Source organism: Paramormyrops kingsleyae, chromosome 6 (assembly GCF_048594095.1).
Source record: "Paramormyrops kingsleyae isolate MSU_618 chromosome 6, PKINGS_0.4, whole genome shotgun sequence".
Lineage (NCBI taxonomy): Eukaryota > Metazoa > Chordata > Actinopteri > Osteoglossiformes > Mormyridae > Paramormyrops > Paramormyrops kingsleyae.
This window is the reverse complement of record NC_132802.1, coordinates 18,803,694-18,825,360: the sequence shown is the minus strand read 5'-3', so window position 1 is coordinate 18,825,360 and position 21,667 is coordinate 18,803,694. Positions and strand designations below refer to the sequence as shown.

The 21,667-nt window shown below is 40.6% G+C and overlaps 2 protein-coding genes across 2 annotated transcripts in view; one reads left to right on the top strand and one right to left on the bottom strand.

The window, feature by feature from the left end:
• LOC111840299 (synapsin-2-like) overlaps positions 1–20,886 on the top strand; it is a 36,435-nt gene extending 15,549 nt beyond the window's left edge. The window contains exons 2-13 of the mRNA XM_023804958.2: positions 1,969–2,026; positions 2,868–2,959; positions 4,945–5,101; positions 5,391–5,480; positions 12,204–12,266; positions 12,519–12,661; positions 13,718–13,792; positions 14,972–15,074; positions 16,891–17,028; positions 17,443–17,509; positions 19,556–19,904; positions 20,113–20,886. Coding sequence (XP_023660726.2) covers positions 1,969–2,026; positions 2,868–2,959; positions 4,945–5,101; positions 5,391–5,480; positions 12,204–12,266; positions 12,519–12,661; positions 13,718–13,792; positions 14,972–15,074; positions 16,891–17,028; positions 17,443–17,509; positions 19,556–19,904; positions 20,113–20,245 — 1,468 coding nt within the window. The 3' untranslated portion in view covers positions 20,246–20,886. The remainder of the gene's footprint in view (positions 1–1,968; positions 2,027–2,867; positions 2,960–4,944; positions 5,102–5,390; positions 5,481–12,203; positions 12,267–12,518; positions 12,662–13,717; positions 13,793–14,971; positions 15,075–16,890; positions 17,029–17,442; positions 17,510–19,555; positions 19,905–20,112) is intronic.
• LOC111840302 (metalloproteinase inhibitor 4-like) lies at positions 5,967–11,738 on the bottom strand. Its single transcript, XM_023804965.2, has 5 exons — positions 11,451–11,738; positions 9,874–9,971; positions 9,071–9,185; positions 8,516–8,640; positions 5,967–8,326 (listed from the first exon to the last, which is right to left on the bottom strand). The coding sequence occupies exons 1-5, from the start codon at positions 11,593–11,595 to the stop codon at positions 8,129–8,131; spliced, it is 681 nt and encodes a 226-aa protein (XP_023660733.2). The 5' UTR covers positions 11,596–11,738; the 3' UTR covers positions 5,967–8,128.
• Positions 20,887–21,667: the final 781 nt, after the last annotated feature.

The window sequence follows — 21,667 nt, the reverse complement described above, 5'->3', positions numbered from 1 at the left end:
TATCTAAGAGCCATACTGTGTCAGAAATCATCAGCGTTAGTGGGCAGCACCACGGCGGATTGTGTGTGGATGGCGCCAGACGTTTGTACTCCGGGAAACTCAGAGAATCTTAGCAAGAGACCAAGAAGTCAAGAGTGACAACAAACACCCACATGAGCGGCAGGGTGTAATTACTGCGGCTGTCACCAGGAGTGGGTTCACAGAAAAGGGTTTTCACTGAGGTCGGCTTATTGGGAGAAGACAAAGATCTGACTTAGGCTTGAAATGTAGCTGTTTTCACCAGTAAAGGCTGATTTACAGGTCTGTGTCGAGCCTACCCAGAGTTACGTCATGGCCTGCGCCACTGGGAGCCTTTATACTGCTACGCGGGTGTGTCGGGTGTGTCTGTGTCCCCCTGCACTTGCAATGCCAAAATGCTAGTTGGCTGAGTGTCGTGATTTTAAGTTTAGCTAAAACATTTGAACTGTGTTATAGGAAATGAAACTTTACATAAGATTGATATAGAGAGATAGATCAACTTCTGTGGTAAGAGTGATGCTCTCCCCAGGGAACCAGGCACTGCCACAGGGAGAACTAGGGTCTCCGGAAAGTGAACGAAGACCGATAAGCTAAACAGAAGCACTAGAGCAAGAAAGTGTGAGAAATCAACCCAAGCAAAATGTATAGATGGAGTGTGAACCCTAAGGGCTAGAACCAGTGGATTACAAATCAGTCTTTTGCAGTGTAAAGCTTATCTATTCCTATATTTCGTGTGTAAAGATCAAAGACCTTAGAATTACAGAACTGTTCAGAGTCTCTTCAAAAATTCATTGGTTACTGTATAATAAATGTGTCTGTACTTAAATTTGTCAGTAATTTAACCACAGTTTTATAGCATTTGTGAATCTGCAATGTACTGATACTATCTAGTGTGAATACTGTGCCTTTATTGTCCATAATTCAGGCAACACGATGCAGCTACATCCAGAACATGTCAGCACAAGTACATGTCAGCTGTGGCAAGGATGCATGTGTCATATTCAGAGTTGGGTAATTCATCTCCAGAGAGTAAAAATCCAGACCGGGATTTTGATTCAACCAACCAGTTGAATACTCTGTGACTGTCACTGTTTATACTCAACTATTTGGTTGATACAAAATCTTGGTCTGGACTTTTACTCTCTGGACCTGAATTACCCAACTCTGGTCATAGTCATATGCATTCTCAAAAAGTATCATGTGTAAGTCTATGTCAGAAGTTTATCACTGAGAACTTTTTGAGTTGTCTTTGCCTATTAGTGTAAATTAGGGGGTCCCAACTGTCGTGATCCCCGGCGGGCGAGCGGTGAAGCACGAGAATCAAGCCGGTGAGATGGGCAAACGGGGTTTATTTCACAGGACTGACGGCGACTAAACATTACAACAATACAATGACGGATCTGGGGAAGACAGACTGAGACTCGGACTAAATACAAAAGACCAGCTAGACATAACAGGACACAGGTGATCACAATCAGGGCTGAACACGAGGTAACGAGGTGGGCGTGGCACACATCAGGAGCGGACGGAGCGGGGCGTGACACCAACCTCCTAATGACTGCGGACTGGCTCACATTGTGTAAACATTTCCCTGGGGGGGATGTGAGATGTTCCATTGAATTCACAATAGCATCAATGTATGGAGAGGTAAAGAGGTATAGAAAGATGCTAATGTCTTCATTTTTTTTCGTTTTGTATGACCCAAACAATTATAGATAAAATGAGTTTGTTTGATTTTATCTTTTGGTTTCATTTTAATAAGATACTTAAATGGTAACTAATTATGGAATCTTGAGGAGCTTCAGCGATAATAGTTTGTTTTCACTGCAGAGCTAAGGGTTCATGTTTTGAAATTATCAAGTTAAATTAAATTTACATTGTGTATCTTAATATTGACATCTGTTTGTCAGCTGATTGAGTTTCTTCCATTGTGATTCTTGTCATTTCCAGGGCGAGGCTTTTCAAAGGAAAGAAAGTACAGGGAGAGTATGACATCACAGTGGAACAGGTAACCCTCTACCTGCCTTGTACATCAAGTACACCCTTATACTTAGTACAAATCAGAGAATGCTGGTCTCCTTGCTAACACATTCTTTAAGCACCTTAAAATGTGAACCAATTTTCGTCCTTGAAAAAATAACGTCATCTCACATTCAGCACAACATTATGCATGGCCTGGAAAAAGGTCTGCAGATATTATTCACACATACATTTTTGTATTCATATCTTTGTGGGGACCATTCCTTCATTTCTATGGGAAAAACGCTAATCCCAACAATGACAACCTTAACCCCTACCCAGTCCTAACCTTGACGATAAGTAACCAAACAAACATACGATACTTTTGACGTTTTTAGTTTTTTGATTGCAGTCACAGATTTTTATAAAATTGAGCTTCCCCTTGTGGGGACCAAAAAACTGGTCCCAACAACATCAAAATAACAAGGTTGAATCACACTGCGGACACCCACCCACACACACACACTTTCACTAATGCACAAAGCTTCTTCGTATAGCTCTCACATAAAGCACGCTGCTTCAGACATATCTCAAGTTCAAACCACTGTAAGGAATCTATGATCAATCCATAATGATCAACAACATGTTAGAAGTTCATGTCATCTGGAATGTCAACCACATGAACCCCACAAACATGTTAATGAAAAGAGAATCCTAAAAATAACTGCCTCAATGAAACATTATTATTAGGTGTCGACAAGTCAGTGTTGACTCTGGGAGACCATGTAGACACCAATAACTAAAGGTAAAAATACCCAGACATGGCTGGGCTGCACATGTCATCCATGCTGATCTGTTCTCTCTTTACACTTAATTCCCAAACCCTCCAGGCTGAATTCTCCGAGATCAGCCTTGTGTCACACGCCGATGGAAACTGCAATGTGCATGTGCAGGTGCTCCAGAATGGGACCAAGGCAGTCAGGTATGACACACACTGGGTGGAGGGTGGAGCCAGTCTTCCGCAGCTGCTGGGGACACTATAATTGGGGCACATGCAGATGGCAGACTTTCCAGAATGCCAAATTAGGAGTGACAGATGGGATTTTCTAGCTTTCTTCTCATGGCATGAAGCACTCAGGTGTGGACTTACCAAAAGGGGAGGATAGGCAGCTGTCTGAAAGCTAGGGTCCCCATGAAGACAGATTTACCAGAAGTTACATTCATGGATATCAGATAATATGATCATTTAAATTATAGCAGCATGTCTGTTATTTACATGTTTAACACCAGTTTTTCCAGGATAGACAAAGTTGCCCCCCCCCAATCCAGGCTATAATAGATTATTCCTTATTTAAGACTTCAGGCTAACCAGCTGTCTTTGCATACTGGAGTAGTGATAGGCTATCGGTTATTTCACAGTTCACCAAGTGAACCGGCATGAAGAAGCCTAACAGAATAAGAAAATGGCACAAACATACAACCCTAACATTACATACAGTATGTCTGTCTTTGATACAGTAGACAAATCATGAACGCATGCAAAAATCAACCCTAACTTAGGCTGTCCTAGGCTACAGCCTAGGCCCACGGCAAAAGGGGAAACAGTTAAACTTCTTAAATTTGGCTGATCGATCTGCCGACATAATACCCCCCTCCCTCCAATTGGAAAGTTCTACTGACAGCACTCCCACCCAAACCCACATCGGTAAGTTTTACCTCTGGCACCTTGTGCTGTGATTAGCATATTGATGTTCCATCGCTTTTAATTCATTCTTGTTTCCGTCGGCTCCAAAAAATATCTCTCAAACGGCCCACTTAAGGGCCCCCCTACCCACGTCAGCCTAGAGCCCCCAGAGAAGTTAGTCTGCCCCTGAAAGCACAAGCCATGCTGTTGCTGTCTACAATCTGAGAGGTCAGTGCTGAGTAAGCGAATGGACACCTACTACTTCCTGTCTCATATGCGACAATATGGCTTACATGGTTTGGTCTGGAGATCAAGGTGGAAACTACCAGAGAGTTATTTATCTGAGCTGGGAGCTGAGTTTCTCGTCCTGGTGGATAATCAGCACTGGGTGATCGTGGCTTGTAACTTGTGTGCAATGGTCACTGAGGAGTCCCAAACCTACTCTCGACTGACTCCCTGTCCTTTGACGGCATACTCACCTGTAACTTGACCAACCCGGCCCAGTCCCCCCTCCCCCAAAAATCTTTTTACTAAGGTTAATAATACGAGATCACAAGCACTAGGAACCACAGAAGTGGAGCCAATAAGCATATATAGATGGTTCTAGTTATTGAGCCACTGCAGAGACATGGCGTGCAAAGGAAATGCAAAATGAATCATTCAACAAGGATTGAAGGTTGGGGTGGGTGGGAGAGGAGGATCCACAAAGCCAACTGTAATTACCATCATTACAGAGTTTGTACAAGGAAAAATCAATACATTGTTTTCATGCAGGCCACACTTGCAAAAATTTGACCCCATAGACTTCAGTGCTATTGGGGTTTAATTTCATGAACTGTTGTACCATTAAAATGCATGCTTATAGTTGAATTAAGTGCAGGGTTAAGCTTGTGGTTAAGACACAGACTGCATATACCGTGTGTGCATATACCCTGTGTAAGGTTAAGACACTGCATATACCCTGTTCTTGTGTGTGATCTGAACTCGAGTACTTGATGTAAACTGTTGCTGTGGAGAACTCAGACACTAGAAAGTTAATAAAATGAAAACCGACATCTAACATCACCATTCCTTTACCTCCAAACCATAAAATTCCCTGGCACTGAAATTCCCACATTTCCACTTTTGAGTGTCTACTAATAATTTGACCATCTTCATCGTGATCATCTTTCTATAAGAGATTTTTTCTGTTTTTACGGAAACTGTGTTTGTTTCACATTCATTGAGTTTTTATGGGAGATCCTAATTTTATTTACTAACATGGACTAAATGTTTCTTCCAAGGTCCTTTAAGCCCGATTTTGTCCTGATCCGGCAGCATGCTTTCAGCATGGCAGAGAATGAGGACTTCCGCAATGTGATAATTGGCCTCCAGTACGCTGGAATTCCGAGCATCAACTCCCTGGAATCTGTCTACAACCTCTGCGACAAACCCTGGGCGGTAGGGCCCCGTTGGAAAATCCCAATACGGCATTTAAGCCTGACACTAACAAAATGCTTCAATTCAGGCCCCAAATCTATGTTTATCATGACTACAGTCATTACAGCTGGAGTCTCGGGGTGTAACAACAGTGTCTGCTCCCAGCTTTGGCTGTCGTAGCCTTGGTTATGGGCACAGACTCTCAACTAGACATCATATCGATACATAATTAAAAGGTGTTTCTGTTTTCTGGTTTTTAACATGCGTATATTTTCTTGATCACTGGTGACTCACTCTGTTGTGCTTCCAGTTTGCTCAGCTAATAAGCGCCTACAAAAGCCTTGGGCCAGAGAAATTCCCCCTGATTGAACAGACCTTCTATCCAAACTATAAAGACATGGTAAGAACTCAACATCCGCTGTTCCCATCCTTATATAATACCGTCTGTTCCACTACCTATAATTTTTCACTCAAAAGAGAACCCCACGATTGTGTCTGTCTTCACTGCTGAGGTCTGCAATTCAAACATTCCCATCAGTGTCATTTTACATACTTGACGTCAAGGATAAATGGTTACGTTCCGCTTGTGGACTGATCTTGGAGCTCAATTATACTTAAAACAGCTGTTCTCTCTCTCACGAACTCTGAACTGTTTCTCATAATAGTCTCCATGCTTTAATATGGAAGTTAACGCCACATCCCAATGATTTTCCCGTGCAAGTGATACTGAACGCTCTGTATTGGAAATTCAAATGTACTGATAAGTTATTTGGTAGCATCATAGAGTTTCAATGACAACCAACATGCTGTCAAGAATACTAGTGTTTTTATACAACTGAAATTAATTTTTCTTTTGGAACAAGAAAAAGGAAACTCTAATTGAATACTCTTTTTACTGTTTTATTTTTATACATGAGTATCTATCAACATACATGTTGTCCGAGAACACATAAAAACATACAGAAATCAAATAAACACTTAATGTTAAGTGTTAAATGAACATGGTTAATAGTGCAGATTTTGATGTGCATAAAAGAAACATACACAAATCGTTCAAAACTGGAATAATATATGTATTTCAAAATGGCGACAACCAGTCTAAGATGAAAAAGTCATTTAAACTTAAACTTTGCCCAGCAGTCTAATATTCTAAATTTAACAGCAGCAACTTATTACAATTTTTTAACTCTAAAATTGTAGATTTTGTTTTGTTGCATATACTTTCCACAGAAGGCAAGAGATGGAACCACTTTTTGGTGTAAAACCTTTTTTTTTTTGGTAATTGTTCCTGAGTAGTTTCTTTGGAATTTGCAGTTTGTACTTTGGCCTAACAGGACTTGTGAATGTGGTGAAAGTTACTTTAGTGCCAATCTTTTCTTGTATTTTCCTATATATGCATGTCCCACTTATACAATAATACAATAGGTATACTGTACCAAGGTAAAAATTACAAACAAAAAGATAATAAAAGAAAAGATATTGCTGCCCAACTGTATACTGGGCATTTTGATTTGACACAAAATAGATATGATGTAAAATCTCTCTTAAGCATACTGCTGTCAAATCAGACATACCGTAATGTGAAAAAGTAAGTACACTTCGTCATTTTGAACATATTTGGACAAATATTTAATAATTATTTCAAGACTATTGGCAGATAGATGTGATGTAACTTAAAAACAAATTCTGATTGTGAAATAATTGATTCAACAAAAATCTACAAACAACAAAAATGTTATTTTCTCTGTGGGGGAAAAGTAAGCACATCCTTACATTTAGCACTTGGTTCTGCTTCCTTTGGCAGATTCAATCTCAGTTTCTTATAACTGTCAATTTGTTTTTTTTTTTTACATTGACCAGGAGAAATTGTTGCCCATTCCTCCATGCATAATTCCTTTACCTGTTTGATGTTGGAGGGGGTTCTTGTACAGCCCTCTTCCAGTCCAGCCACTACATTTTAATACATTTCAGCTTGACTTGGCTATTCCGTATCTCTCCCTTAAGTTGTAGATTTGCTTGTAGCTTTGGGGTAATTATCATGTTAAAGCCACACTTGAGATTCACCTTATAATACTCCTCACACCTCACATTCTCCTCAAGCACTTTTTCGTATAGGGCTCTACTATCCACCCGCGCAAAGCGCAAAGCTAAGTGGCTTAGCTAGTTTCGTACCAGCGCATAGCTCATTTTCGCGCCATGCGTGCGTCAACAAAATAATAATTGATTTTGCGTTGGCCGCTTTCCGCTGGCAGGAGTGATGTTTTTTAAATTAGGCATAGCCAGGCATATTGTCGGTCCCTTGCTATTTTAAAGCAGCGCTTTTAACCAACAAAAACCACGTCAAAAGTCAGTGCCGCATTGTTAAACGGTATTTAAGCGGCGAGATTCACGACGCTCCCTATTGACACAGATACGTGCTCGAAGTGCACTATGGTTTTTCGCTATTTTATTTCATATACAGTGGTACCTCGGTTCTCGAACTTAATCCGTTCCAGACTCTGGATCGAATCCTAAAAAGTTCGAGTTCTGATCGAATTTTTCCCATAAGAAATAATGGAAAACCAATTAATTGGTTCCCGCCCCCCAAATCACACCAAAATATGTTTTTTTTTTTTTTTTTAGCATTTAAACACAAAATGAACAGGATAAAACAAGAGCATTTTTTCTTAATGGCTTCCAAAACGATAAAGACCTTATCCCAACATTACCCCTGTCCTGCAGCATTTTCTGTTTTATTATACTTCTCTATCGTTGAAATGAAAATAATATTATTACTGTTACTATTATTATTATTATTATTGTTATTATTATTAATGGCATAACTTTTTAATAATAATGAAAATAATCATATTTGTCTGTCCAAATATGTTGAAAGAAAATTTTTCATGTGGTGTACTTACTTTTAACATGACCGTATCTGAAGTCCAGCCTTTAGCTGATATCCCCAGTCACAGAAAAAGAGAATCATAAGAGTCCTACAGGGACAGAAGGTGAGACTGTTCCCCTTACTGCTGAACGGCACATTTCCTCCATCTACCTACTTCCCTCTTAAGGGTCATTCATATCCAGGAAGTTCTTCTCCAGGGCCGGGGCTCCCCGGTACCAGCTGCAGGAGCCATCGCTGCGCCTGATGCAGGCTGAGTTGCGGACCTGCTCCCCGGCCAGCTTGTCCTCCAGCAGCCAGTCTGTCCACAGGCATTCTTTCTCCACATTTGCAGTGCATGGTAGGGTATGGCAGGTGGAAATCTGTGCAGAAAGGGAACATGTGTGACAGTGTGTTAGAGGGACACCTGCAGGACCTGGACCTGACAAAATGGTCAATGTTTTCCAAAGGCATTCCATTCTTGAGGCTACCCCCAAAAAAATCCATCAATGGCTTATTATTCAAAGCTTCTATCAAATCAGATCAGTTAAGCAGTAAGAATTGCAGCTCACTTTGCAGGTGCAGCCCATGTGGTATCGGTAATTGAGGTTTTTCTTCTGGGTCATGGTGAGCTGCTTCCATGGTTCCACGAAATCACAGAGCTCAACCACGACCTTCCCATCACTCATGATGTTGGCTGAATGATACAACATTCAAAGGGGGGGGGGGGGGCTGTGTCACTGAATGCTCTATTATTTGTGGTGGCCTTAGGTCCATGAAAAGCATCATGTGTGGGGATGCATACATTTTTTTTTACAATACTACAGTGTTTCCCAATCCAGTCCTCGGGGAAGCCCGGACAGTCCACGTTTTTGCTTTCTCTCAGCTCCCAGCACACCTGTACCAGGTATTCGGTGTTCCTTATTGGTTGGGAGCTGGGAGGGAGCAAAAACGTGGACTGTCCGAAGACTGGATTGGGAAACACCGGAATACTAAATCAAAAGGAGCAGGCTCACCAATTTTGAATGTACATTTAAATATGGAGAGATAAACAGAAGAGCGTTCTTTTTATGTGAGGTCATTGACAAGGGGAATTCATGTGTTTCAAAGAGAGGCTTCTGTCTCACCAAAGATCAGGTACTGGACCTTGCTGCTGGAGTCCAGCTTGATCCCACACAGAGAGGAGAAGAAAGGTGTGTAAAGGTAGCGGATGTCTTGCACCTTTTTGAAGCCTTTGAACACCTGCAGACATTATTACAAACAGTAATTCAGCTGGTAAAAATGTAAAGCTTTATTGCTATGGATGATAAAAGTAACTAGGAACTTATGTATCATATATCAATATAAAATATATACATAATAACCCATATATTTAACATTCAGCTATATATGTAAACCTTAGATAATCAAATAATGTAAAACAGACAGTCCTACGTATCAAAGTGGGACCAGTTTTCACAGAAAATCATATTCAAATGTATGCATATCTTCAAAGTATAAAACACATTAATCCAATTCACCGTATTCCTCAGCTGACCTAGGAAGTTATTTTAGAAATCAGAACTTAATTTCCATGGTACCACGAAGTGGATATAAAAAGATATTTCTTTCCTCTTGTTCTGCAAAATGACAAATGCATTTCTCTATGGTGAGCGAGTCACTCTGAAGGCGACCACACCGCTGGATGACTGTAATTTTCACAATGCCATTGTAATCATCCTGGAGCCTTGACCATTGTGGTCAGCCATGAGGTCATCTTGCCCTCATACCATCAATCAGACGGTCGATTGATATAGGCCATAAAAGGGGAATTTACAGACTCACCAAGATGATCCTAAACAGTGCAAGTGGACGCTTGTGAACTGAATGATTTTTCAATTCATTTTGGACTTCTAAGGGTATTTTAAAATACTTGATATTCGTTTCTCACCTTCATCAGCTTGATCTCATACTGGATCATTTTCAGGTGGGATGATGAGCTGTTGCTAGGGGATATAACCTTCTCCCGAGTGATTTTTGCACGAATAACTGTAAAAACAAAAGGCCTGCATGATTTATAACTGGATAAATCTGTAAGAAAATCAGTGTATAACTCACCTTGGGTTTGAATTAAATAGATGAACAAAACTTTTGTTTTTTTGAGGAAAAATTAAAGGCATAAATCACTGAAAGGACTTAGGCTTTGCAAAGGGGAGCCTGTGTTTTCCTCCTGAAATAATCATCTTTCTCTTGCTGCATTAACAGCAGTGGTCATCCAAGGGGATTATGGCTTAAATCGGTGTTCACCGTAGTGCACAGCTAGCTAGTAGGAGTGAGGTACTGATAGGGTGACATACCTGCTACAGTCTACAGCCAGACTCCTAATTTTGAAAACAGACCTGTTGGGGTGGAGCTATCCACTTGCCATCTCTAAGGCGGCAATTTCTCAACCTTTGACAGTCATTTCATGCCTCAGCAGGAGGTGACGGCCACCAAAGGGGGCAACTATACTCCAATATACCTCTATCCCGATTATGTTAGCAGCCTTCAAATGCTGGCATTCGGGAAATATTTACATCTAAGCCTTTAACCACCACAACCAATTTTCCATCCCCACTGAGACTAATGCTCAAATTATATGCACCCAGCTCAGTGCATCTCATTGTGACACTGACTTTAGCAGATGGGGAACACACATTTATTTTTGCTGCACAAATGATTACAGATACTGCCAATCACCACAATGATATTTTGTCTGGGTTGATTCATTAATATGTAATAGAGTTCCTCATTATTTGGAAATGCTCTGAAAACACCATAGCTGAATTTGACTTTGCAGTTCTGTATTCCTCAAAAGGTAGCCATAGCTCTGAGAAATTAGAAGCACTGGATAGCCATGGCCTAATTAAACTTATCCATGCATTATTAATTGAATCCTTAATCCTTACAGCCTGATGGGGTTGAGGCCACTCCTGAATGAATTCAATTCTAATCCAAATCAGGAAATGGAACTGGAATTGGAATTTAAATCTCCCTGAAATTCGAATTCAATTCCAATTCTGTTCCCCATAGTTTCTTTCCCAATCCCAGATCCAGTTCCATTTCCTGATTTGGATTGGAATTGATGAATGCATTCTGGAATGATCCCAATCTTGCAAACTGGATGACAAAATGGTCAGTAGGGCTTTTGCTTAAAAATACATTAAAAAATGGAAAGCAATAAAGTGGAGATTTTCACCACATTTTTGTGTATATTTCTGCGTTTATTAATGAACAGCCAGGTTAGCTGTGCAGCCAGCACATTTAAAAATATTTTCACTCCATTCAATTTTAGATGGATGTGAAAAACAGCAGCGTTTGAGTGTCCCAAGCTGTCTGACTTGCTCTAAAAATTAAGTTATTCAAACTGAGATTAAGATAAACATACAAAGCTAATCATCATATGGATATTTCATGGCAGGCTTTTAAACACAATGGTCAGTATAGTTCATGTTGCGGCATCAAACTCTTGTCAACAATCCCACCTACCTAACTCAGCATCACAGAACTGCTGTTGTGGGTGTGTAGGGTTACAGGTGCAGCCCCTCACCGGTGCCACCCGAACCAGAGCCAGCAGCAGGAACAGCAGCACCGTGCACCCGTGTGCGTGGACTGCCATGTTGTCCGCCGTCATCCTCAGCACACACGGCCTCCTGCTCGGGGATGGAGTCCCGGGAAGATGGTCCCCGCTCCTCTCAGAAACTCAAAGAAGAGAAGCCCAAAACTTATCCCCTACTCCTGCTCTGGGCCGTTCTCTCTGTTCTCGTTCCTAAGAGGCACAGGCATTGGGAATCTCTCATGCAGAGCCTTTTTTGTTTGAAAGGACCACCCCTTTTCCTGAAAAGGAACCACCCCTTTCAGAATGGCACCACTTCCCACACCCTCCTATACATGCCTCTTTCACATAGCTGGGATGTAATTAAACCATCCAGCACGCAGCCGGCACACTTTAACTTTACAAGTTGAATGCGAACTTACACAAAGGTATTAATATCATTCCAAATGTGTGAATTTGGTTGCAGTACTGCATTCTTGCACCTTTCCCTTTGATGCTCGGTCATGGTTAGTGGCTAAGGTGAGCGGCTGTGCATCAGCTGACTGACGCCCTTGGGTCACACCTCATGACTGGGCCCTGTAGTCAGGGAATGAATCCTTTTCCAAAGTCAGTATTGGCCGGGATGTGGAAGCGTTGCCCTTGGAGTCATTTGTAAATATATGACTGATGCATTGTTTCTATTTCAGGTCACTATGCCTACTTTTCCTGCTGTTGTAAAAATTGGACATGCTCACTGCGGCATGGGAAAGGTGAGTTACACTACATAAGAGATAAGCCAGGATGTGGTGACTAATGATGTATAGAGGTCTGTGTGTTATCAAGCTTCTATGTGATTATATATTTATTCTATATCTTTTTACAGACTGCCCACTGCTTGTTTTCATTACTGGTACTTGCTTCCCTCTTCTCTCTGTCCATTGTTGCTCTCCTTTTGCACTTTCTCTCATTCTCCCATTCTTCATGCTTCCACTCTTCTTTTTCTTCCTGCCTTTTTGCTGCAGGTGAAGGTGGACAGCAACAGTGGCTTCCAGGACATTACCAGCGTGGTAGCCCTGACACAGACCTATACCACCACGGAGCCCTACATCGACTCCAAGTATGACATCAGGATCCAGAAGATAGGCAGCGATTACAAAGCCTACATGTGCGTGGTCTTTTATTCACTCTCTTCTTAGTCTGGACCGTCTTCAGAGTATTTGTAATTTTGCATTTCAAATGTTTCCTTTAAGTTTATAGGCAATTAAAACCATGAACTTCGGAGTGGGGGGAGCGGGAGTGCCCCACAAAGCAGGATTTCTTGCTTGCCCAGAGAACATTTTGGATTTAAGGTAGTCTGGGCTAAACGTATGTGAACGGACATGAAGTTCATTTAGCCCAGACTACCTTAAATACAGCAAGTTATCCAGCTAAGCAAGAAATCCTGCTTCATGGAATACCCCCCCCCCCACCTCCACCCCCAGGTGAGTTAAGGCAGAAAACAAAGTAGGACTCACTGAATTTAGGGCGCTGGCTGTGAAAGAATACTGTCATTTAATTACAGTTTGAGTGATTTAGTAGCAATACATGTATGATATAGGGCATATACCTACACACTATATTAGTAATTTGGAATGGGGTTAGTTTATTTATAATTTTATTTATTATGGTTCTAAACAACTTCAGGACAGAAAGATAATAGCAAAAAGTTAAAGACACAGAAGTGTTTCTGTTCTGCTGAAACGTTCCTGCAAGGACATGTTAAACTGCAATCCTGTTCATAACCCTTATATAACAGGATTACTGCTACTTGTCTGGCTGTGAAAGATTTTCATTATGGAAAAAAGTTTAACAGTATAGCTCAGTTTTAACTGGGTTCTGGAAGACTTCATATAAATGTGTTTTCAGTTACCAGTCCCTGTGTGTATGTGGGGTTGTGTGGGTCATGAGACAGTGCGTCCTTGGTGACCAGGATGTTGACATTTTCAGCGGTTTTGCCACATTGACGCCAAAGCAAACATCAGTCAGGGCTTCTTCCGGTGTTATTTTCACAGAGAATGTGAACAGATTGAGCCTTGCTGAGATTTATTGTTGTCTAACTACAAGTCTAGATTCTAAATAAATGTATAAGATTACTTTAATTGCTTTGTTTGTGTGCCAAATCTGCTGTCTGCCTCCATCTGGAAATGGCAGGGCTTACCACTGGTCCACTACTCGCCCACAGGAGGACCTCAATCTCTGGCAGCTGGAAAGCAAACGCCAGCTCTAGCATGGTCCAACAAGTAGCCATGACTGAGAGGTGAGGCACAACCAATGGGTATGAGAGACACGGAATTTATTAAAAATCCACCTTTAAATATAATAGCAGCAGGTCCACTGTTATCATATTTCCCTGCTCACTCTTATAAAGGATTTTATATCCTGGGTTCCTGGGTTGGTATGTCCTGGGTTGGCGGGAAACCTTGTTACTGTATCTCACCTTGCTATGGACAGAGAAGCTGAGGCAATGTAAGGATTGCTCATCACTGTCAATCTGTACGAGTCTAATTCCTAAATTATGCAGTTTGTAAGATAATCCATTCATCCATCTTCCATCCACTTATCCTGATCAAGGGGGGGGGGGTGTACCTAGGTATGTAGGGTACTTGGAACCTATTCAGTACAAAAAATGAAAATCTAAGCAGGTATAGTTTTCTTATATTTAGACATAATCGTAATTTCATTATTAAACTAACAACACATTAAGATTGATTTCCTTGCATTTAGGCATATTGTTACAACTGTACCTTACCTTATACTGCACTGGCAGATAATTTACAGTTTATCTTAAATTTGAATGGCCATTTTTTGCAGTGTTCCAGGCAGCACAGGGGCACAAGGCTGGGGTTTTGTAACTAAACAGACCTAATTGTTGTATGAAACTGATATAGGGTATCTTTTAGGGTGCTGCAGTAGCCTCACACCTCCAGGGTCGCGGGTTTGATTCTTGCCCTCTGCTGCATGTGTGTGGGATCATACATGTTCTCCCCGTCTTGGCTCTGGCTCTGCCCTTGAATGACAGGCAGTTAGGAAAAATGGTGTCTCTAAATTTCTCACAGATTGTGATTTTGGGGGTGTGCCCCGTGATGCTCTGTGCTTCCTACAATAGGCTACAGACCCCCTTTACCTCATAGAGAATAAGCACTTATGTAAATGGGTGGATGAAATGTAAAAATCAGTTGATGAATGAAGGTACAAATGAAACGTCCCACTTTCAGATAAACAGTCATTGGAAATAAAGTAGCTAACATGTTATTTTTAAAACTGCAATTATATTTTTGATATCACACTAGAATTACATAATTTTAATTTTTTTTTATATTTTATTTAATTTCATTTCATTATATAAATAAAGTACTACTGTCCGATAACATGTTTAAATGGTTTTTCCTGCATTTCCATTTTGGAGTTCCAATATCGGTCCCTCATCCCCTGACAGGTACAAGCTGTGGGTGAATACCTGCTCAGAGATTTTTGGGGGGCTGGACATCTGTGCGGTCAAAGCCATCCATGGCAAAGATGGGAAGGGTTACATCTGTGAGGTAAGCCATTTATGGCAAAGATGGGGAGGGTTACATCTGTGAGGTAAGCCATATATGGCAAAGATGGGGAGGGTTACATCTGTGAGGTAAGCCATCCATGGCAAAGATGGGAAGGGTTACATCTGTGAGGTAAGCCATTCATGGCAAAGATGGGAAGGGTTACATCTGTGAGGTAAGCCATTCATGGCAAAGATGGGAAGGGTTACATCTGTGAGGTAAGCCATTCATGGCAAAGATGGGAAGGGTTACATCTGTGAGGTAAGCACAATCTTGTGTGTTCAGTTAAATGCCTTCATTTCATTTAAGATGAAGAAAGAAAAGAACAGAATAATATAAAAATTTATGGAAATTAATCATCACTCGATGTAATTATGGTAATAATTTATCACTCAGAACACCTGAGGTTTACTTGACTCTGACTTTCCCCGCTTATATATTTTGCCTGGGTGTAACATTTTACCAGGTTTCAGCCTCACAAGGTTGACAGAAGTGTCACTCGTAGTCCTCCTTTGGTCCGTCACCCATCAGCTGAATAACATGATAAAACGATCAACTCTGAGGCACCAGTATTAATGCTGAGAAAAGTTCCACCACTGACTTCCAAAAGTCTTTCACTGAAGTCATCATTTCATCCTTTAACCACTTATACTGCATTGATAAAGCAGAATGCCAGCCCATAATATGTCACACACACACGCACACACACAGACCTGTACTCATACCTTTGTGGGGACCATCCATTAATTTCTATGAGCAGAACCCTAATCTCAACAATGACAACCTTAACCTCTACCCAACCATAACCTCAATCATAAGTAACCAAACAAAATACAAGTCTTTTGGCATTTTTAGTTTTGCAGTCACAGATTTTTTTTATAAAATTGAATTTACCCTTGTGGGGACTGAAAAAATGGTCCCCACAATGTCAGATTAACAGGTTTTTTCTCACTTTGTGGGGGCATTTGGTTCCCACAATGTAATGTATAGCTGGACCACACACACACACGCAATCATGCTCAATGTAGACATGCAAGTTAGCCTAACAACATGTCTTTGGACTAGCAGAGGAAAGCTGTTTGAAATGGGGAGAATTCCACTCACATGAAGTTTAGATGGAATTCAACCCACTGCAACTTCACTGCAATGTTCGGAGCCCCCATGGCACCCTCCTTAAAGGTTTTACAAAAAAGCTGATGCTTTGGCTCAAAGCTGTTTACAACTCCTTCATTTATGCTTTATAAAATGCAATTAGTTGAACATTTATACACTGTAAAACCTTCACAGGGTGGCGTGACAGTTATGTTTGTCGGTAAAATATCTAGAAATGTGCATATAAAATGTTCTCGGGGGGAGCAAGGTGTTTGTCAGCTGGATGTAAAGCCCCGTGCTTCCAAAATAGTCTGGCATAAAATATCTTCCCCAGCTCCTCTGACAGGACTGATGACTCTTGGCAGACTTAGGTGAAAAGACTGAAGAGTGGGCCAAGATTCATCACAGTTTGGTTCCAAACCAACATTGCACAAACTGGCAGTTCAGTGGGGCCGTTCTACTGCAACAAAAGACACTGACCCTAAGAAGACACTTGTGATATCCATGAATGGTTTGGATTATAAGTAGAATAGACATTTTATTTGATAGGGCACAAGTGACTTAGTATCTCAGCTACTATACTCAAGTATAAATCGTGAAAAAATACAGGCAGCTCCCAGGTTACGAACAAGATCCATGGTAACTTTTATACAGTTTTAAATATAATGAATTAGTTATTTAAGGAGATAATTACTAGTTTCTAATGGGGAATGGGGTTGAATTCTAGGTCGTTGGTTCATCCATGCATCTGATTGGAGAGCACCAAGCCGAAGACGAGCGGCTCATCTGTGACTTAGTTGTGGCAAAAATGAATGAGACAATGACACGGTCTTCTCAGAGGCCAACGACAGCCCAGCCATCACAGGTACAACAGGACTCTTCTCAACTCCTAACATTTTAAATGTGACAAACTCACAATCTCACATCTCCTGTGAGTTTCACACCATCGCACAGATTCATAACAGTTACACTGTCTGCGAGGATTTCATAGGCTGTACCTAGACTAATATTTGTGCTCATTCTGGTGTTAACTGCTAAGTAAAGTAAGAATTCAATCCATCAGTCCTGTCTTTTGTAAATGGATGGGTCTTATTTAGTAGATCCAGAGGTGGATAGTTTAGGTGCAGAAAGTACAAATCCAGCAACCAGTTGAGTACTCTACTGGTTGGATGAAACAAAATCTTGGTCTGGATTTTTTTTCTGGCCCTGAACTGTCCACCTCTCAGTAGATCAACCTGGGTTGTGACTGCTGGTGTGTCTCTGTCTTTGTGTCTTTTAGAGAACAGCCCCAGATGAGGTTTTGGCCAACCCCAGTAAGATGGCAGCCCAGCGACCTTCACCCCAAGGTTGTTTACAGTACATTCTGGACTGTAATGGTGTTTCTGCTGGATCAAAACCGGTCATGGCACAGTGAAAGACGTATGACGTTCCATGACCTATGAGCTCAGTACCCAGTTAGCGAGACAGAGTGGCGATGAAGGCAGAGGGGAAGATGAACTTGCCTTTGTTGTGTTTCAGTGGTTTCAGTGCCGGCCTGGACCGTCCCTGTCTTACGCAAGTCCAGCTGTGCTTCTGTATACCTTAAACAAGCTGATTTGTGTTGCTGCAATGGCTGCTTTGGTTTCAGTGCAGATCATGTGATATTCCTAAATTTCTTTCTTATGTTTTTAAAAAAAAAAAATGCTATGCTTCTAGTAATTCCATGCTAATTTCACCAGCAAGGCAAATACCTAATATTTACTTCTTCATTGTGATCGCCCACTAAGAATTACATTACTCATAGTGATTGTATATGTGCGCCTTTGAATATTTCTATATTTGTTTGAGCCTGTCTTTAAGTGTCAGAAATTAATATTTATCTCAAACAATAGTCACACAAATAGACAATATTTGCTTTGTGTGCCTATGTTCTCCAAAATGCTTCTTGCCTAACAAGCATGTCAGACATCTATGCCTCATACATTTAAGTTGCTCGCTCATTTCTTTGATTTAGAAAACTTGCATTGTGCATTTAATGCTATTAATGTAGAATCTTCATAATCTAAGCACATGTACAGTAGGCTAACTCAGAAGCCTCTGTATTGATCACATCACAAATTTTCTCATAGAATATCATTTGAATTTTTCTCAGGAATCACCACACCAGTATGCAATTCAGAAAGTCTCAGTGAACAGTCAGCAACAGTCCATGCTTGGCTGAGTTAACTACTGTAAATGGGAAATCTCTTTAGAGAACCTCACTGTATATACAGCATACATAGACAGCACAGAATTAGATATGCCTGTTAAACATTTGTGTGCATATGCAATGTGATACTGTGAATGATTGCTTTCCAGAAACTCTTTGTTAAGTTTTGACTGATTTTAATACTTGGTTAGAGATGGGCTCACATGAAACATCGCCCAAAACTCCTTCCTTCAGCATTGATATATACCCCCTCTGTGGATTGTATTAACTGAAAAGCTCTGTGGTTTTAGTGACTGTGCATTTGTGCTGCTTCTGCAAATACCCCCTGATATGTGTGTATGCACGCAATGCCTAAAGAGAGAAAGTGTGTGCTGTGATATTTCACATTCTCTGCTAAGTGTGAAAATGTCCTCTGGAATCATGGGAGGAATCCTTTTTTTGTTAGTATTGTGCAAATTGTGAATTATTGGATTCAAAACATGGGCTTTGTGCAACTGATAAGGGTTAATGTGCTATTTAAGGTGATAATAGAATAATATTCTCTTTTTTGGTATTTTTTGTCTGATTTCTCTCTCTTGGGCAATAAATGTTTTTTTTGTAAATTTTGTGTTGCCATGTGACTAATCCAAATGTTTTATGCATGGTTAATGCATTTCACTTATTAACATGCTGTTCTGAATCCCCTAAGCCTCGTTTTAGTAGCGGCCTTTGGTGTAACTGCAATACTGAGTGTTCTTTTCTTCAAAAAGAACAGGCTATTCAAAAGGTACAATCATTACCAACCAAGCTCATTACATCTAGCTGTGAAAAAAACTGTGCTTTATTGATGAGCCATTTGTGTCTATTTGTGTGAAAACCATACATACGAGTATGTGAAAACATTAACCCATCAAGCATATGTGCACATTCTTGCCTTGCTTTTCATGCTTGAGAGATGATGGTATATGATGTGAACCAGGCTATGTACTGTGTGCTAGCTGTCATCTGATTGTAATATATTTGTGCATGAACCCTTTTGCTCCGCCCAGTCAGTTATCTGATTCCTTGCCTGTTATCAGATGTATCACGCCCCCATCGTTTAACAGCAAGCACTCTAGCACTTACAGTGAAGCAGACCAACATAAAAAGAAGCACTGGATAGATAAATTCAAACTTTCGTGTAAAATGTAGTCTTGTTGTAAAGTATTTCTTGTACTGAACCCAGGGGTCCCAGTGAAACCCCAAGAATCCCATTCCCAAAGACAGCAGTCCTTCTCAGAGCTGACCCAAGCTTCATTCCAAGACAGTCAACACCCAAAGGGTAAGAAGCTATCTGAGGACCAATCAACCAGGGCTCAGACTCAAACACCAGCATCTCCCAAAAAGCTGAAGTCAAAACACTGGCTTCACCATCAGCTCCCTGCAAATGCTCAGGCCCAGCCTCATATCCAGCCCCAAACACAGCCCCCACCTTTGGAACAAGGCCAAGTTCTGCCCTGTAGTCCTTCACAAGCCCAGCCAACTGCGGAGGATCAGACTGCAGAAGTGAAGGTTCAGTCCCAACCACAGCTGAAGTAAGTGATCTTCCCTGGATTGAATGATTTTAAGTGTCACACTGAAGTACACATCAAAAACAGTGGTCAGAAATCTTTGCTCTCGCTTGATTGGTACAGAATGTGATCAAAGAACAAGCTTCCCATTCATTAATATATTCTGATTGACTCTTTCTCACACAAATAGTGAGAACGTTCCACTGAACTGACCTGTCCTCTTATTTTGCAGTAAATCCCAATCACTGACTAATGCCTTCAGTTTTGGCGGCTCATCTTTCTTCCGCACCAACAACGAGGACCAGGCCAAAGCGGAGACCATCCGCAATCTCCGTAAGTCTTTTGCTAGTCTGTTCTCTGACTAGCTTCAGAAAAACAATGAACATGAACATTAGAAAGTACTGTATCAAGTGGTATTCAAATTAACTAAATATACAAATTTCAACGTCTCGCCATGTCAGATATTCAATGTCCTTAAAAAAAACAACAGCCATGTATGAGGTGTTAAGTAGTACTGCCATTTGTTTATAGTTTGCTGGGGTCAAACAAAGGTGATTTAAAAACAAAATGCTAAATTTTGCAGAACATGTGTATTGAGTTATGCTTTGGATGTTGTCCTCTTATTACTTTTGAGTTTAACCTGCAAAACTTTCTATGAAGAGTTCTATTCTTAATGTACTTTTTGTGTGGCTATCCAAGTATGCATGTTTGAGATCACTGCAAGCAGGTTGTTCTCGCAGATTAACTCAAATACTTAACAAGACCAAAAACTACTGTTCATGCTAATAAAACCATACTAGCTATACAAAAGCAGTGAAATGTCAAACTGTACTGTTATTAGACATTTAAGGCTTATGTGCAGAAATTGTATTGTTTTATGGATACAGTTTAAGTGTGCTGTATTCTTTCTCTTCATCAGTTCTTCCATTTGGATCTTGTTTAACCTGGGCGTATTACAATTCTGTGTGACACTGTGAGTCTTGTTTAATTTAAAGATATCATTAAATTCTTCAAACAAAAATTGGCTGATTATTTGTGGATTTACAATTTTTGGACAGAATTATGTGCCCACTCTTCTACTCTCCCACCCAGCTCTTTAGACTAATGAATACTGAATAACAGAGAAAAGCTCATCACAAGAGCGGTGAGGACTTCAGCTGACATATTTTAACTGAAGGCCACTGTCGCCATCATCTGGCCTAGTGCATACACACAACTGCAGGGATCTTTACATCCTGCTGCTACATTTCTGCTGTCCACGGCAGTTGTTGTTCCATTTCTGAAAATTCCATTAGTATTGTTTAATGAATTGGAAAGGAAAAAAACTAACATTTATACATCTTACCAGTATAAATTGGGAGTCATCAGCAACTGCACTCCTTAAAATAAATAGCTACAGCTGCATAATTTTATCGCTATTCATAAAACATGTATGATTTGTGTTTTGCATAAAAACATAAAGTTAAAGCAATTGCAAAATCCTCCAAAATTAGTTGTTTTAAAAGTCTAATTATTTAATCTAAAGCCAAGCATAACTCCCATGGAAATATTTATATATTTTTGCCTGTTTTGTAGCAGACACTGAGTTACTGTTTCTGGATACTCATTGGAGCAGCATGGTTTAAAAATCAGTTTCCTTGACCATCCAGTTACATTTAGGGGTTTCAGTACATGCTGCCCTCTTCTGTCAGCCCCAATAGGAACTTATCCTGAAGTCTAGGTAAGAGGCAGATCAATGAGATTTAAGTGTATGTTACAGTAGATGTTGACAGCAGGTGGCACTGTGG

Excerpts from the sequence above, each read along its gene's own strand:
- LOC111840302 (XM_023804965.2), bottom strand. The coding sequence starts at position 11,595 with ATGACGGCGGACAACATGGCAGTCCACGCACACGGGTGCACGGTGCTG. Across the intron at positions 9,972-11,450 it reads GTTCTGTGATGCTGAGTTAG|TTATTCGTGCAAAAATCACT; the intron begins GTAGGTGGGATT and ends TTGTTTTTACAG. Across the intron at positions 8,641-9,070 it reads GGTCCAGTACCTGATCTTTG|CCAACATCATGAGTGATGGG; the intron begins GTGAGACAGAAG and ends TGTATCATTCAG.